The sequence below is a fragment of the Miscanthus floridulus genome, chromosome 10 (genome assembly GCF_019320115.1).
Source record: "Miscanthus floridulus cultivar M001 chromosome 10, ASM1932011v1, whole genome shotgun sequence".
Taxonomy (NCBI): Eukaryota; Viridiplantae; Streptophyta; class Magnoliopsida; order Poales; family Poaceae; genus Miscanthus; species Miscanthus floridulus.
Genome location: NC_089589.1, coordinates 96,439,871 through 96,455,055, shown reverse-complemented (window position 1 = coordinate 96,455,055; position 15,185 = coordinate 96,439,871). Strand labels below are relative to the sequence as shown.

Sequence of the window (15,185 nt, the reverse complement as noted above, 5' to 3'; positions counted from 1 at the left end):
GTACTGGCCATGGTGGTCGGCGGCTCAGAGGTGGTCTGGTGCTCGGAGGTGGTCTGGTGCTCGGAAGTGGTCTGGTGCTCGGAGGTGGTCGGGTGCTCGGAGGTGGTCGGGTGCTCCAACGGTGGCCACGCCACGACGGCGGCGTTGCGAGTGCGGCGAGCGAGTACTCTGCTTCAGTGTCCGTGGGGCTTGGAGGGGTCTACAGCGTCCAAGGGCTCAGAGGTGGTGGCGGTGTGCGCGTGAGTGTGCTGTGCTTGTGTGCCTAGAGACTGAAGATGGCCTTGACCTCCGTGCTCACGGTATGGAGCGCCATGGCCGGAGTAGCAAGGTCCAGTGGTGAGCAGGGGATGAACTGGGGGCTCACCGTAGGTGTTGTGGAAGAGGGGATAGCGGTGCAATGACGAGTTGCGGCCGTGTAGCTCTGGAAGCCGTGCAGTGCCGACCCATGACCGTGATGACGACGACGGCGTCACCCTCGGCTCCGGTGACTTCGACAGCACGCGGGGGCTCCGATCCTGCTCTCACGATCTCCTTCTCGGCCCTCTACTCTTGGTGCAGTGCGGCTGCTGGGCCACCAAGCGGCGGCGGTGGCTAAGGGAGAGGCTAAGGCGCCGGGCGTGAGCGGCGTGCGGGCTGGCTTTATAGCCGAGCGCCATGCCCCCAATGGCGTCCGGTATCGTGCGGTGGAGCGACGTGGGGCGCATCTGACGGTGGTGCGGGGTTGGGTGACCGCGGCGCATGGGGGAGCAAGCCCATGCCCCGGGCGTGACCCCCTGGCCCGCCCCTGCCAACGTTGTCGGCTCCCGGTCGTGCGGGCGGTTGTGGCGTGGGTGTGGAGAAGACGACACTGTCGATGGGGTGGCTGACGTGCAGGGCCCGCGTGGCAGCGGCAGCAAGGGAAAGCAGGGAGACGCGCGAGCGGTTGAGGCGTGCTGGGCCAGCTCATGGGTCGCGTACGCGCGCGCGCCGGTGCAAGGTGGGCGTGGTTGGGCTGGCTGGGCCGCGAAGCCGAGCAGGCCGAGCTGGCTACGAGGCCCTCTTCCTCGTTTCCTTTTCCTATTTTCTTTTTCTTCTTCCTTGATTTGAATTCAAATTTGGTTTGGGTATTTGAATTCAAAATGGGTGCACCTAATTCATTGGAGTTTTAGATATGAGGTCCACCACATTCTTTTATATATACATTAGGAATTTATTTAGCTATTTTGTATATCAACATAGGTGTAGTCTGCTATATATATATAAAGATAGAATTAGTTTTCTCTTTTTACACATTTATCCTTTGGTTTGGATAGTAATTACTTTATGGTGTGTTTCCTTAAAAGAGTTGTTAAGCATAACATAAAACAAATGGAAGTCCAAATCACAATTTGAGTTAACAAATGTATGCACCACTTTATTTGTTAGAAATTAAATAATCATAATCAACAAATGACATGCCATGCTTATGTGTTGACTTGGGTTGGGGTTAGACCTAATGCATCTCTTAGGTTGGGTTTTTATACACGGCACTCATCATCACATGGGAGTTTTAAGAAAAAATTTGTAGTTGGTATATTTGGGTGTATGGATTTTTGGGTTGTTACAGGAGGGGCGCCCGGCGAGGAAGAAGAAGGGGGAGGGGAGGGCGCGGGCGGGCAGATCTGGGGAGGGAGGAGGAGAGAGGGCGCGGGAGCGGCGGCGCTAGAGATCCGCCAGGAGGGAGGAGGAGAGAGAGGGGGCGGCCGAATCTAGGGAGGGAGGAGAGAGAGGGCGCAGAGGAGGAGAGAGAGGGCACGGGCGGATCTAGGGAGGGAGGAGGAGAGAGGGCGCGGGCACGGTGGCGCCGGAAATCCGCCGGGAGAGAGGAGGAGAGAGAGGGGTGGGTGGATCTAGGGAGGGAGGAGGAGAGAGAGGACGTGGGCGGAACTGGGAAGGGAGGAGGAGAGAGGGCGCGAGCGCGGCATTAATCAAGTAGATTTTTTTTCTTTGCTGAGTATCCTAGATCTGGGCACTCGGCAAAGGTTTTTTTCTTTTTTTTTCTTCTCCCGCTTTCCCAGAAAAAATGTTTTATTTATTTGCCGAGTGTAAAAAATAAAACACTCGGCAAACCCTCTCTTTGCTGAGTGTTTTTTTTGACACTCGGCAAACCTCCTCTTTGCCGATTGTTTTTTTTGCTGAGTATTTTTAGCGCAGCACTCGGCAAAGAACTTGTTCGCCGAGTGCCCGAGGGAATATACTCGGCAAACATAAAAACACTCTGCAAATTTGACGTTTCTGGTGGTGTTGGCGGAAATATCCATCATCATTCGTCATAGAAATAAAGGATGAAAAGTTCGATAACTGCAAATCACAACAGTAAACTTCCACCGTACTTGGCGACAATATCCATCAGCAAGCTTCCTGAATCAAGAAGTCCCTCCTAGCCCAGACCCTGGTCCCACTATGATGCCTGCATAAAAATAGACATACATCATTTTTTGGTCAAATTAAAGACTAAAACTATCATTTAGGCTTAGACAAATTATCAGCAAAGTGATAGAGCACATAGTGGCAAAGATACGTACTTTCTTGTTGCTAACTCTTGTGGTAGAAGGGGAGAATTGTGTAGACAGTCTGAACGATCGCAGCAACTAGTGGGATGACAGCAGCCAATAAACAGAAGAATACCCATGGGTTCCTCAGGTATGTATGTGCAAAGCTGGCACGCCACCTATTCCACGGCTTCCTGCAGTGGGTGCTCACCATGCGTTGCACATCGTCCAGCATGCCGAATGGGGTCATTAGTGCTCCACTACCCAGGCTATTGATCAGCTGCGCCAATTCCTCATCACTGCTCAGCAGCGGTGGATCCAGAAAAATTTTTAGGGGGGGCTGAACAACACATACCTCCGACTGCTGTTCGACCTTAAGTTTCAGCCCCACTTACACTATAGAACTTTGCCTAAAAATTCATGGGGTTCCACTGCTCCGGTATGGGTAGGGGGGCTCGTGCCCCCCTGGATCCGCCCCTGCTGCTCAGCAAGTTCTTTATTACCCCTTTAGATCTCAGCAGCTCAACATCTCTTCCTGTATTAACTAGGTTGTCCATGAAGCACACGTACGACAGCACCTCATGGCCAGTGCATGGATACAACTTCTCAAAGGCCAGCAGATTCAGAAGATGCTTCTTGGTATCATCATGCGCCTTGAACACCGGCAAGCTAAGCAGGCCATTTTTAAAGTTGATGTCATGGATGAACTGAGTTTTGCTCGACTTGAAACGAATCCCAGCATCACTAAGCTCTGCAGTAGAAGGCATGGTATTAGCCCATTGTACGCCAGAATAAGTGAGTTTTGGGCCACACAAACTCTTATGTAACAAGTCCAAAGGGTGGGCAGCTGTCCAAATTGGCCCGTACGAGAAACCCAAGAAACCCAGCACTATTGTGTTGACCTCTGCAACCCTCTGTGTAGCCATGATATATAAACACAGAGTAGTAAGAACAAATGAGATTAGTCTCCATCATATAACCTATCCTAGAGCTAGAGTTTTAGCGCCGCTAATCCTTTACTTATAGCTCAGAAACCAAACTTATTATTACTAATTGTAGACATTTTTAAAAACTCCATGACAAATCTTACAAAATGTACTAGATGGGTACATGAATCCTAGATTTAACCAAAAAGCAAAACATTTGGCCATTATTTGGTTGTAGCATCTAAAAATTATACTTTTGCCATTATAAAAATCAACAAAAATAGCCATCAAAACCTACATCTAAATTGCTCGCTCTTGCCATTATAAATATTAGTTGAAATAATAGCCTAATTATACATCTAAGTTACACATGCATCATGTTATTAATAATGGAACATAATGGCGAAAGAAAATGGCCATTTTTGCCTTTACAAAATTAACACTAACTCCTTATTCTAAGTACATCATAGTTGATCATTTTCTTTACTTTGTGAATTTTTATGGAAAATAACTCACAATTCTTCATCAAAACTAGCACTCTGCCATCATGGTAATTAACCTAAGATAACCCTAAATTGGCATATGGTTTATTCACCCTGGTACTACAAAAATTAACATGAAGTATGCTCTATGTTTGCTAGTGTTATGAATAAATGGCTAAAAATCTGCTAAATCCACATTTGAATCTATTATTTCCTCAACAGAAAACTAAAAAATTGTAAATATACCGTCCCTAGTAGAGAATTACCAAGTAGGACTACTGCATGTGTTTGAATATACTTACCAGGGCTGTGTGCCGTTCAACGGCTAGGAGTGTATACAGAACAAGCAGCGGGAGCTGATTCTCCATAACGACAATGTCTGATTGGATAGCTGTATACAGGGTGAGGCACCCGTGATAACTGAAGACGGGGTTGCCTGTTGGGTAATCGAAGTAGCGCTCTAACGACTCCAGTAAGAAACATCCATCCATCACCATCATCTGGACAAACTCATCTCTACCAGCCTGTTCGCTTGCTTGTAAACGATCGTAAATTTCCAGCCAGGAACAGTGTTTTTCTCTCACACCAAACCAGCCAGCAGTAAATAATCCACGATATGATACGGCCTCCTGAACAGGCTGACCTTCAGTGCGCCATTTTTCATCGAGGTTGTCGTACTCACCAACCAACTCCTCAACAACCTCTTGTATAGACGCTACGTACTGCACAGGCTTCCCGTAGCGCTTGATGCGCTGCAAGACGGCCTCCTTCTTGTGATGCTCCATGGGCATCAGGTCAGCCTCGCCGTAGTGCAGCGGGCCCATGGACACCAGCTTTGGCCGATATGCCTCGGTGTTGCCGCGCTTGATCCGATCCGGGACACGGTAGATAGAAGGTGGCTTCTTGCCACGCCCGTAACCACCGACCAGTGGCTGTTGTCCAGTGTCTCTTCCATCTCGACTATCCAACTGGCACACCCGGCCTCCATGACTCTAATGGCCTCCCCCAAGTTAATCTCCTCCTCTTCTTCCTCCTCCACAATCTCCTGCACATGGTGCTGTTGCTGCTGCTGCTGCTGCTGCTCCTCCTCCTCTTGGTGCTGCTGCTGCTCCTCTTGGTGCTGCTGCTGCTCCTCTTCTTGGTGCTGCTGCTGCTCCTGCTCAACATTGTCCAGCACGGGCTGCTGCTGCTGCTGCTCGACATTCTCCAGCACGGGCTGCTGCTGCTCCTGCTCCTGCTGCTGCTCGACATTCTCCAGCACGAGCTGCTGCTGCTCCTGCTCCTCCTGCTGCTGCTGCTCGACATTCTCCAGCATGGGCTGCTGCTGCTTCTGCTGCTCGACAATCTCTAGCACAGGTTGCTGCTGCTGCTGCTGCTCCACATTCTCGGGCTGCTGCTCCCCTTCCATCTGCACCACTTATTGCAAGGAGTAGATCAGTGGACAGCAGGAAAACTACTACATCAGGAAGTGCTAGAAAGTCGAAAACAGATGTGGCTAATTGAAGTGTCCAAAACATCCAAGGACAAGGCTACGAGCTATATATAAGACCAGTATTGGTTGATCAATAAGACAACAGCATTTGAACATTGCAGACAAAAACATAGAGGAATATTTGCTCACCTAGATGAGGCATTGTATAACTATAACATGTGGTCTTTTTTAGATTATTTTCTATAAAAAAAAGGACAAAGAACTTTTTCAGAACCTTATAGCTTTATGTGCAAAACTAACACTGATCTCAAAACATTCTTCAGTATATCTGTTCTTGCCAATTATTAATAGGATAAATCTTTTCCTAGCTAAAAGAAAATCCATATCATGCAATTTGAAGAAAAATAGGTTCTTTCATGCAGCATGTCCCTCAAAAATCCACACATGAAAGATTTGTTCAATACCGTCATACCGAACATATAAGGCACATAAGGGCTTCAGAGAGCCCAAACTTGCTCAGACCACCTTCACAATAAACCACTATGCAAGAGTAGTAAGCAAGATGTCTACCAGAAACGACTTTTAACACTGTTTAACTAAAATGTCACATATCAAACGGATCAGCTTCTTGATAAGAACAAAGAATAAATCCTTGTCGGTGCCCTTTTTTACAAATCAAATTAGTTATTGTGTGCATGCCAGATCCTTGATAAGAACAAATACGAAATCCTTCATGATGATGCACAAATGCAAATTAGGCTACACAGTACCTGAGACGTTCAGCCTAGCTTGCTCGGAGTCTCGAACAATGGATCTTAGCCGTGGTTGTTCGGACAACCTTGCCGGTTCAGCTAGACAGTACCTTCATTAGAATAAAGACAAAATCCGTTTAGCAAAGGGTGTGTCACTTAATTTTCACATGAAATTAGATTGTAAAATGAAACAAAAGATGAGATTTGAACATGCTATATATAAGAACAGTATTAGTTGATTAATAACATTTGAACATTGCATACAGAAACATAGAGGAAAATTTACACTCCTATATGCGGCATGGTATAACATATGTGGTCCTTTTGAGATTGTTTTCTATGAAAAAATGGACAAAGAACTTCTCAAAAACATATAGCTTTATGCGCAAACTAACACTGATCTCAAAACATTCTTCAATATATATATCTTGTTCTTGCTAATTATTAAAAGAGTAAAAAATCTTCTTAGCAAAAAAAAAATCCATATGGCATGTGATTTGAAGAAAAGTAAAGATATTTCATATGCCTTTCATGCAGCTTGTTCCCAAAATCCACACATAAAACATGTGCTCAAACTCTGTACTGTTATCGAACATAAAAGGCACATAGGGCTGCAGAAAGCCCAATCTTGCTCAGACCTCAAAATCTGTACTGTTATCGAACATAAAATGCACATAAGGGCTGCAGAAAGCCCAATCTTGCACAGACCGCCTTCACAATAAACCACTACACAATAGATGTAGGCAAGATACGAAATTTAGTCTACCGGCAACGACTTTTCACAAGCTGTTCAACTGAAATGTCACATATCAAACGGATCAGCTTCTTGATAAGAACAAAGACTAAATCCTTGTCTGTGCCAATTTTTTGCAAATCAGCTTAGGTATTTTGTGCATACCAAGATTGTTTATAAGAACAAAGAATGAATCCTTCATGATGATGCATAAATGCAAATTAGGCTACACAGTACCTAGCTTGTACGGAGTCTTGACAATGGACCTTTGCTGCTGGCCGGTTGGACAACCTTGCCGGCTCGGCTAGACAGTTCCTTCATAAGAATAAAGACTCAATCCGTTTAGCAAAGGGTATATTATGTTAAAATTTTCACATGCAAATCGTTTGTAAAATTAAACAAAACATGAACTTCTCGTCAACATTAGAGGCAAGATGCATAACTACATCAGCAAGGACCAAATCAGTGGACAGCATTTAAACTACTACATCAGAAACTGCTAGAAAGTGGGAAACAGATGTGTCTAATCCAAGTGTCCAAAACATCCAAAGACCAGGTTACTAGCTATATATAATACGAGTATTGGTTGATCAATAATATTTGAACATTTCCTACAAAACATAAAGGAAAATTTGCACTCCTATATGAGGGATGGTATAACGTCCGGTAGGTTTGAGATTATTTTCTATGAAAAAATGGACAAAAAACTTTTCTAAATCAAGCATATAGATTTATGTGCAAGCTAACACTGAGATCTCATGCAACACATTCTTCAGTATATCTTGTCCTTGCTTAATTTTGACAAAGTAATTTTTTTCATGGCAAAAAGAAAATCCATATAGCACGCAATCTGAAAAATAAGGATATTTGATGTCTTTCATGCAGCATGTTCCAAAAATCGACACATGTAACATTTTCTCAAAATATGTACTGTAGTACCGAATATACAAGGCACACAAGGGTTTTAGACAGCCCAAACTTGTTCAGACCGCCTTCATAATAAACAACTACACAATAGGTGTAAGCAAGATATGAAATTTAGTCTACCAGCAACAATTTTTATCAAGTTGTTCAATTAAATTGTCACATATCAAACTGATCAGCTTATTGATAAGAACAACAACTAAATTCTTGTCTGTGCCCTTTTTTTGCAAATCAAATTTGGTGTTTTGTGCAAACCAAGATCCTTGACAAGAACAACGACTAAATCCTTCATGATGATGCACAAATGCAAATTTGGCTACACAGTACCTGAGGCGTTCTGCCTATCTTGCTCGGAGTCTCGGACAATGGACCTTAGCCACGGCCGTTCGGACAACCTTGCTGGTTTAGCTAGACAGTTCCTTCATAAGAATAAAGACTAAATCCGTTTAGCAAAGGGGTATGTCACCTAATTTTCACATGCAATTCAATTGTAAAATTAAACAATATAAGATGAGCTTCTCTTTGCCGACAGCGCTCGGTAAACAGTTTATCGGCAAAGGCCTCTTTGTCGAGTGCACTTTATCGGACACTCGAGTGCTAATCTGACACTCAGCAAAGAAAAATCGCCGTGACGGCGAGCGCCACCGTGCCGACGGCTTTGCCGAGTGTCAAGGTCAAGCACTCGACAAAGGTCGCCGCTTTGCCGAGCGCCGTTGACTCAGACACTCGGCAAAGGTGGCCACTGTGCCGAGTGCCACCGACAAGACACTCGGCAAAGGTATCCTATTTGCCGAGTGTCCTGTCAAGACACTCGGCAAACAGGAGACCTTTGCCAAGTGCTTGGCCCGTGGCACTCGGCAAATCTGTGATGTTTGCCGAGTGCAATGGCCTTTGCACTCAGCAAAGCATGTTATCAGGTAGTCACTTTGTCGAGTGTCATGGCCATTGCACTCGGCAAAGTGACTGAAAACAGTCTTTTTTATTTGTTTTTTACATCCCATCCAAACAAACAGAAGATATATATAACAAACGTCACCAACATCATATATATATCATCAACAACACATATATATCACCAACACCACATATATATCACAAACGTCACATATATATCACAAACGTCACATGTCTCACAATATATCACAAATAAATTCACAAGTAATCCAAGTACTCCATCATTTACAACCACAATTGCAAATAGAAGTACCATTAACAACCACAAGAATCTTAACCAGATGGCTAATGAGACTGATTTGGTGAAGGATTCGCTGAAGCATGAGGATCGTTCGATGCCGTCGATTGATTCTGCACAAAGGAGAAGAGGTTGCATGTGTGAGACAAGATAAATATATACCATACATGAATAAAACTTTCATACTCCACTAGGTTTGACCGTAAGCATGAACATACAAACTAAAGCATTTATATTCACAGGAGTAGAGTAGTGAGGAGGTGGAGGTGGAGGTGGAGCGATTAGCGAAGGTGGCGGAACTACACCCTTGTGGGCCATAGCAAATGCCTTGAAGATGGAGTAAGGCTGGCCACCATGTGACGCCGACTGTGAGAAAAATAGCAAGATAATAAAAATCATGTAGAATGGAGTGTTAGAATAAATAAATGGATTCGTGTACCCATGTTTCTTTGTATCCGCTGAGGCTACGGCTGCCTTGATGGTGTGCTACACCTGGCATCATCAAACGCCGCTCTTGGCACAAGTTGTGCGTCTCCTCCCACTCGTGTGAGCACCACTTGTCCACCATCTGTACCCAGCACTGGGGATGCGCGGCACACCAATAAGAAATCATCTACAAGCCATTAAGTACATGACATATCAGAAGATGAAATTAAGCCTACTTAATCTCAAAAGGAATCAGTATTAATGTTCTGTATTTACCTGCAGGTACCGGTCCTGGGTCAGCGTCATGGTTCTTGCGTCCCTTTTGGTGACCATCGTTCGAAGGACGGTCCCGTGGTAAGTTACGACGGCCTAGATGCGCGCCTCGTAATGCATGTCCACGACGAGTTTTTTGTAGCATTTGGTAGCCACCACATCTGCCCTGGCCTCATGTTCGTCCTGACATCTAAAGAAATCCTGCACACAAACACGATGTATCCATTCATTATTTCAAGAATGTCTAATGAATGTGATGTATTGAGCAATGTAGTGCGAGAAAGACTTACCCACAGCTCTTGCTTCACCCACTCCGCCTTGTTGTTGAATACCATATGGGCCCGATCTGCAGCATCAGGGGCGGCGGCATAGTGGTCAAACGAGTAGGCCGGCCCCGTCACTCCGACGTACTCAACCAGACCAGGGAAGTGCTCCTTGCATAGAGGACCGAGGATGCCATTGACTTGGCGTGTGTGAGCACCTCCACTCGCCACAATCGGCCAGTTCCTGCCCAAGTGATTAAGAAAAATTATTAGTTTCTATTTTGATTTTCAACATATCATATAAAGTAGTGATAACATCTAAAGTTACTTAATTTTCTCCTTCGAGTCGAATCAGCGGGCGTCTCTCACGAGGTATCGGTCACTGAGGGAGGCTCGTGGGGCCTTGCAAGTAGATGCTCGACGAACTAGAGGAAGCGGAACCCCCTGCTGTCGCCTCCTCCTCGTCGTCCTCCTGCGCGTCCTCCTAGGGCACCTGCTCCTCCTCCTCCTCCTCACGTGACGGGGCGGCAGGCGACGGCTCCCTCCTGCGGCTGCTCCTCCTCCTACTCTCCTCTCGTGCAGCGGTCCTTGTCCTTCGGTGAACCTTTATACATCTCTCGATTGGATAGCACCAATAGCCCTACAAGGGCCCCCCATTCGTGCCTCATACAGGAGGTGCAAAATCAAATGCTGCATCGGATTGAAGAAGCCGGGTGGAAAGATCTTCTCCAACTTACAGAGCAACACAGGTGCCATTGTTTCCAAGTCAGCAATCACGGTCCAAGATAACTCCTTGGCACAAAGCTGGCGAAAGAAATAGCTCAACTCTGCTAGCACTAGCCAGACATGCTTAGGGACATAGCCTCGAACCATCGCTGGAAGAAGCCACTCAATCCATATATGGTAGTAATGACTCTTCATTCCTAAGACTCGCATAGTAGATAAGTTCACTCTCCTCCTCAGATTAGTTGCATACCCATCAGGGAACATTACCGTCTAGATCCATTCTAGTACTTCCCTCCTTTGGGGCTTGCTCAAGACAAAATCGGCCTTAGGCTCCATTCTAGTACCACCACCACGCCCTGCTACCGGCCACCACCACGCCATCTGCTGGATCCACCATCGGAGGGCACCTCCCCATCGGATCTGCCGCCTCCACGCTGCTGCTCCCCGCCGGATCCGCCCGCCTCCACGCTGCTGCTCCCCGCCGGATCCACCCGCCTCCACGCTGCTGCTCCCCGCCGCCGTGGATCTGATCACCGGCGAGGGAGAGAGTGAGGGATATGAAGAGAGGAAAGGAGGGAGATGGGGGAGAGCTGACCTACCTCGGACTGACACCGGCCGCCGCAACCCCATCGTCGCTGGATCCGAGCCCCAACAGCCGGATCCGAGCCCCAGCAGCCCTCACGAGGACCACCCGCCGTGGATTCGTCGGCCTAGAGCTCGCTTTGGCCCTCCATGCCGGCGGGGGAAGAAGGGAGGGGAGGGGCGCCCGGCGGGGAAGAAGAAGGGGGAGGGGAGGGCGCGGGCGGGTAGATCTAGGGAGGGAGGAGGAGAGGGAGGGCACAGGCAGATCTAGGGAGGGAGGAGGAGAGAGGGCGCGGGCGTGGCGGCGCCAGAGATGCGCTAGGAGGGAGGAGGAGAGAGAGGGGGCGGCCGGATCTAGGGAGGGAGGAGGAGAGAGAGGGTGCGGAGGAGGAGAGAGGGCGCGGGCGCGGCGGCGCTGGAGATTCGCCGGGAGGGAGGAGGAGAGAGAGGGCGCGGGCGGATCTGGGGAGGGAGGAGGAGAGAGGGCGCGGGCGCGGCGTTAATTAAGTAGATTTTTTTCTTTGCCGAGTGTCCTAGATCTGAACATTCGGCAAAGATTTTTTTTTCATTTTTTTTCTTCTCCCTCTTTCCCAGAAAAAAAAGGTTTTATTTATTTGCCGAGTGTAAAAAATAAAACACTCGGCAAACCCTCTCTTTGCCGAGTGTTTTTTTTTGACACTTGGCAAACCTCCTCTTTGCTGAGTGTTTTTTTTACCGAGTGTTTTTAGCGTACCACTCAGTAAAGAACTTGTTCGCTGAGTGCCCGAGGAAATACACTCGGCAAACCTAAAAACACTCTGCAAATTTGATGTTTCCTGTAGTGTTGGCGCAAATATCCATCATCATTCGTCATAGAAATAAAGGATGAAAAGTTCGATAACTGCAAATCACAACAGTAAACTTCCACCGTACTTGGCGACAATATCCATCAGCAAGCTTCCTGAATCAAGAAGTCCCTCCTAGCCCAGACCCTGGTCCCACTATGATGCCTGCATAAAAATAGACATACATCATTTTTTGGTCAAATTAAAGACTAATACTATCATTTAGGCTTAGACAAATTATCAGCAAAGTGATAGAGGCACATAGTGGCAAAGATACGTACTTTCTTGTTGCTAACTCTTGTGGTAGAAGGGGAGGATTGTGTAGACAGTCTGAACGATCGCAGCAACTAGTAGGATGACAGCAGCCAATAAAGAGAAGAATACCCATGGGTTCCTCTGGTATGTATGTGCAAAGCTGGCACGCCACCTATTCCACGGCTTCCTGCAGTGGGTGCTCACCATGCGTTGCACATCGTCGAGCATGCTGAATGGGGTCATTAGTGCTCCACTGCCCAGGCTATTGATCAGCTGCGCCAATTCCTCGTCACTGCTCAGCAGCGGTGGATCCAGAAAAATTTTTAGGGGGGGGCTGAACAACACATACCTCCGACTGCTGCTTGATCTTAAGTTTCAGCTCCACTTACACTATAGAACTTTGCCTAAAAATTCATAGGGGTTCCACTGCTCCGATATGGGTAGGGGGGCTCGTGCCCCCTTGGATCCGCCCCTGCTGCTCAGCAAGTTCTTTATTACCCCTTTAGATCTCAGCAGCTCAACATCTCTTCCTGTATTAACTAGGTTGTCCATGAAGCACACGTACGACAGCACCTCATGGCCAGTGCATGGATACAACTTCTCAAAGGCCAGCAGATTCAGAAGATGCTTCTTGGTGTCATCATGCGCCTTGAACACCGGCAAGCTAAGCAGGCCATTTTTAAAGTTGATGTCATGGATGAACTGAGTTTTGCTCGACTTGAAACGAATCCCAGCATCACTAAGCTCTGCAGTAGAAGGCATGGTATAAGCCCATTGTACGCCAGAATAAGTGAGTTTTGGGCCACACAAACTCTTATGTAACAAGTCCAAAGGGTGGAGGCCCAAGCTGTCCAAATTGGCCCGTACGAGAAACCCAAGAAACCCAGCACTATTGTGTTGACCTCTGCAACCCTCTGTGTAGCCATGATATATAAACACAGAGTAGTAAGAACAAATGAGATTAGTCTCCATCATATAACCTATCCTAGAGCTAGACTTTTAGCGCAGCTAATCCTTTACTTATAGCTCAGAAACCAAACTTATTATTACTAATTGTAGACATTTTTAAAAACTCCATGACAAATCTTACAAAATGTACTAGATGGGTACATGAATCCTAGATTTAACAAAAAAGCAAAACATTTGGCCATTATTTGGTTGTAGCATCTAAAAATTATACTTTTGCCATTATAAAAATCAACAAAAATAGCCATCAAAACCTACATCTAAATTGCTCGCTCTTGCCATTATAAATATTAGTTGAAATAATAGCCTAATTATACATCTAAGCTACACATGCATCATGTTATTAATAATGGAACATAATGGCGAAAGAAAATGGCCATTTTTGCCTTTACAAAATTAACAGTAACTCCTTATTCTAAGTACATCATAGTTGATCATTTTCTTTACTTTGTGAATTTTTATGGAAAATAACTCACAATTCTTCATCAAAACTAGCACTCTGCCATCATGGTAATTAACCTAAGATAACCCTAAATTGGCATATGGTTTATTCACCCTGGTACTACAAAAATTAACATGAAGTATGCTCTATGTTTGCTAGTGTTATGAATAAATGGCTAAAAATCTGCTAAATCCACATTTGAATCTATTATTTCCACAACAGAAAACTAAAAAATTGTAAATATACCGTCCCTAGTAGAGAATTACCAAGTAGGACTACTGCATGTGTTTGAATATACTTACCAGGGCTGTGTGCCGCTCAACGGCTAGGAGTGTATACAGAACAAGCAGCGGGAGCTGATTCTCCATAACGACAATGTCTGATTGGATAGCTGTATACAGGGTGAGGCACCCGTGATAACTGAAGACGGGGTTGCCTGTTGGGTAATCGAAGTAGCGCTGTAACGACTCCAGTAAGAAACATCCATCCATCACCATCATCTGGACAAACTCATCTCTACCTTCAGTGCGCCATTTTTCATCGAGGTTGTCGTACTCACCAAGCAACTCATCAACAACCTTTTGTATAGACGCTACGTACTCCACTAGAGGCTTCCCGTAGCGCTTGATGCGCTGCAAGACGGCCTCCTTCTTGTGATGCTCCATGGGCATCAGGTCAGCCTCGCCGTAGTGCAGCGGGCCCATGGACACCAGCTTTGGCCGATATGCCTCGGTGTTGCCGCGCTTGATCCGATCTGGGACACGGTAGATAGAAGGTGGCTTCTTGCCACGCCCCGTAACCACCGACCAGTGGCTGTTGACGAGTGTCTCTTCCATCTCGACTATCCAACTGGCACACCCAGCCTCCATGACTCTAATGGCCTCCCCCAAGTTAATCTCCTCCTCTTCTTCCTCCTCCACAATCTCCTGCACATGGTGCTGTTGCTGCTGCTGCTGCTGCTCCTCCTCCTCTTGGTGGTGCTGCTGCTCCTGCTGCTGCTCCTCTTCTTGGTGCTGCTGCTGCTCCTGCTCAACATTGTCCAGCACGGGCTGCTGCTGCTGCTGCTGCTGCTGCTCGACATTCTCCAGCACGGGCTGCTGCTGCTGCTCGACATTCTCCAGCATGGGCTGCTGCTGCTCCTGCTGCTCGACAATCTCTAGCACAGGTTGTTGTTGCTGCTGCTGCTCCACATTCTCGGGCTGCTGCTCCCCTTCCATCTGCACCACTTATTGCGAGGAGTAGATCAGTGGACAGCAGGAAAACTACTACATCAGGAAGTGCTAGAAAGTCGAAAACAGATGTGGCTAATTGCAGTGTCCAAAACATCCAAGGACCAGGCTACTAGCTATATATAAGACCAGTATTGGTTGATCAATAAGACAACAGCATTTGAACATTGCAGACAAAAACATAGAGGAATATTTGCTCACCTAGATGAGGCATTGTATAACTATAACATGTGGTCTTTTTTAGATTA

At 46.5% G+C, this 15,185-nt stretch overlaps 2 protein-coding genes across 2 annotated transcripts; both read right to left on the bottom strand.

Annotated features, from left to right (window-relative positions):
• Nucleotides 1–2,419: 2,419 nt before the first annotated feature.
• LOC136489090 (UPF0481 protein At3g47200-like) lies at nt 2,420–9,710 on the bottom strand. Its single transcript, XM_066485818.1, has 6 exons — nt 9,654–9,710; nt 4,910–5,326; nt 4,221–4,850; nt 3,328–3,424; nt 3,014–3,261; nt 2,420–2,428 (listed from the first exon to the last, which is right to left on the bottom strand). The coding sequence occupies exons 1-6, from the start codon at nt 9,708–9,710 to the stop codon at nt 2,420–2,422; spliced, it is 1,458 nt and encodes a 485-aa protein (XP_066341915.1).
• A 36-nt stretch (nt 9,711–9,746) lies between these two features.
• LOC136489089 (UPF0481 protein At3g47200-like) lies at nt 9,747–14,925 on the bottom strand. Its single transcript, XM_066485817.1, has 5 exons — nt 14,011–14,925; nt 13,184–13,214; nt 12,757–13,046; nt 9,941–10,084; nt 9,747–9,851 (listed from the first exon to the last, which is right to left on the bottom strand). The coding sequence occupies exons 1-5, from the start codon at nt 14,923–14,925 to the stop codon at nt 9,747–9,749; spliced, it is 1,485 nt and encodes a 494-aa protein (XP_066341914.1).
• Nucleotides 14,926–15,185: the final 260 nt, after the last annotated feature.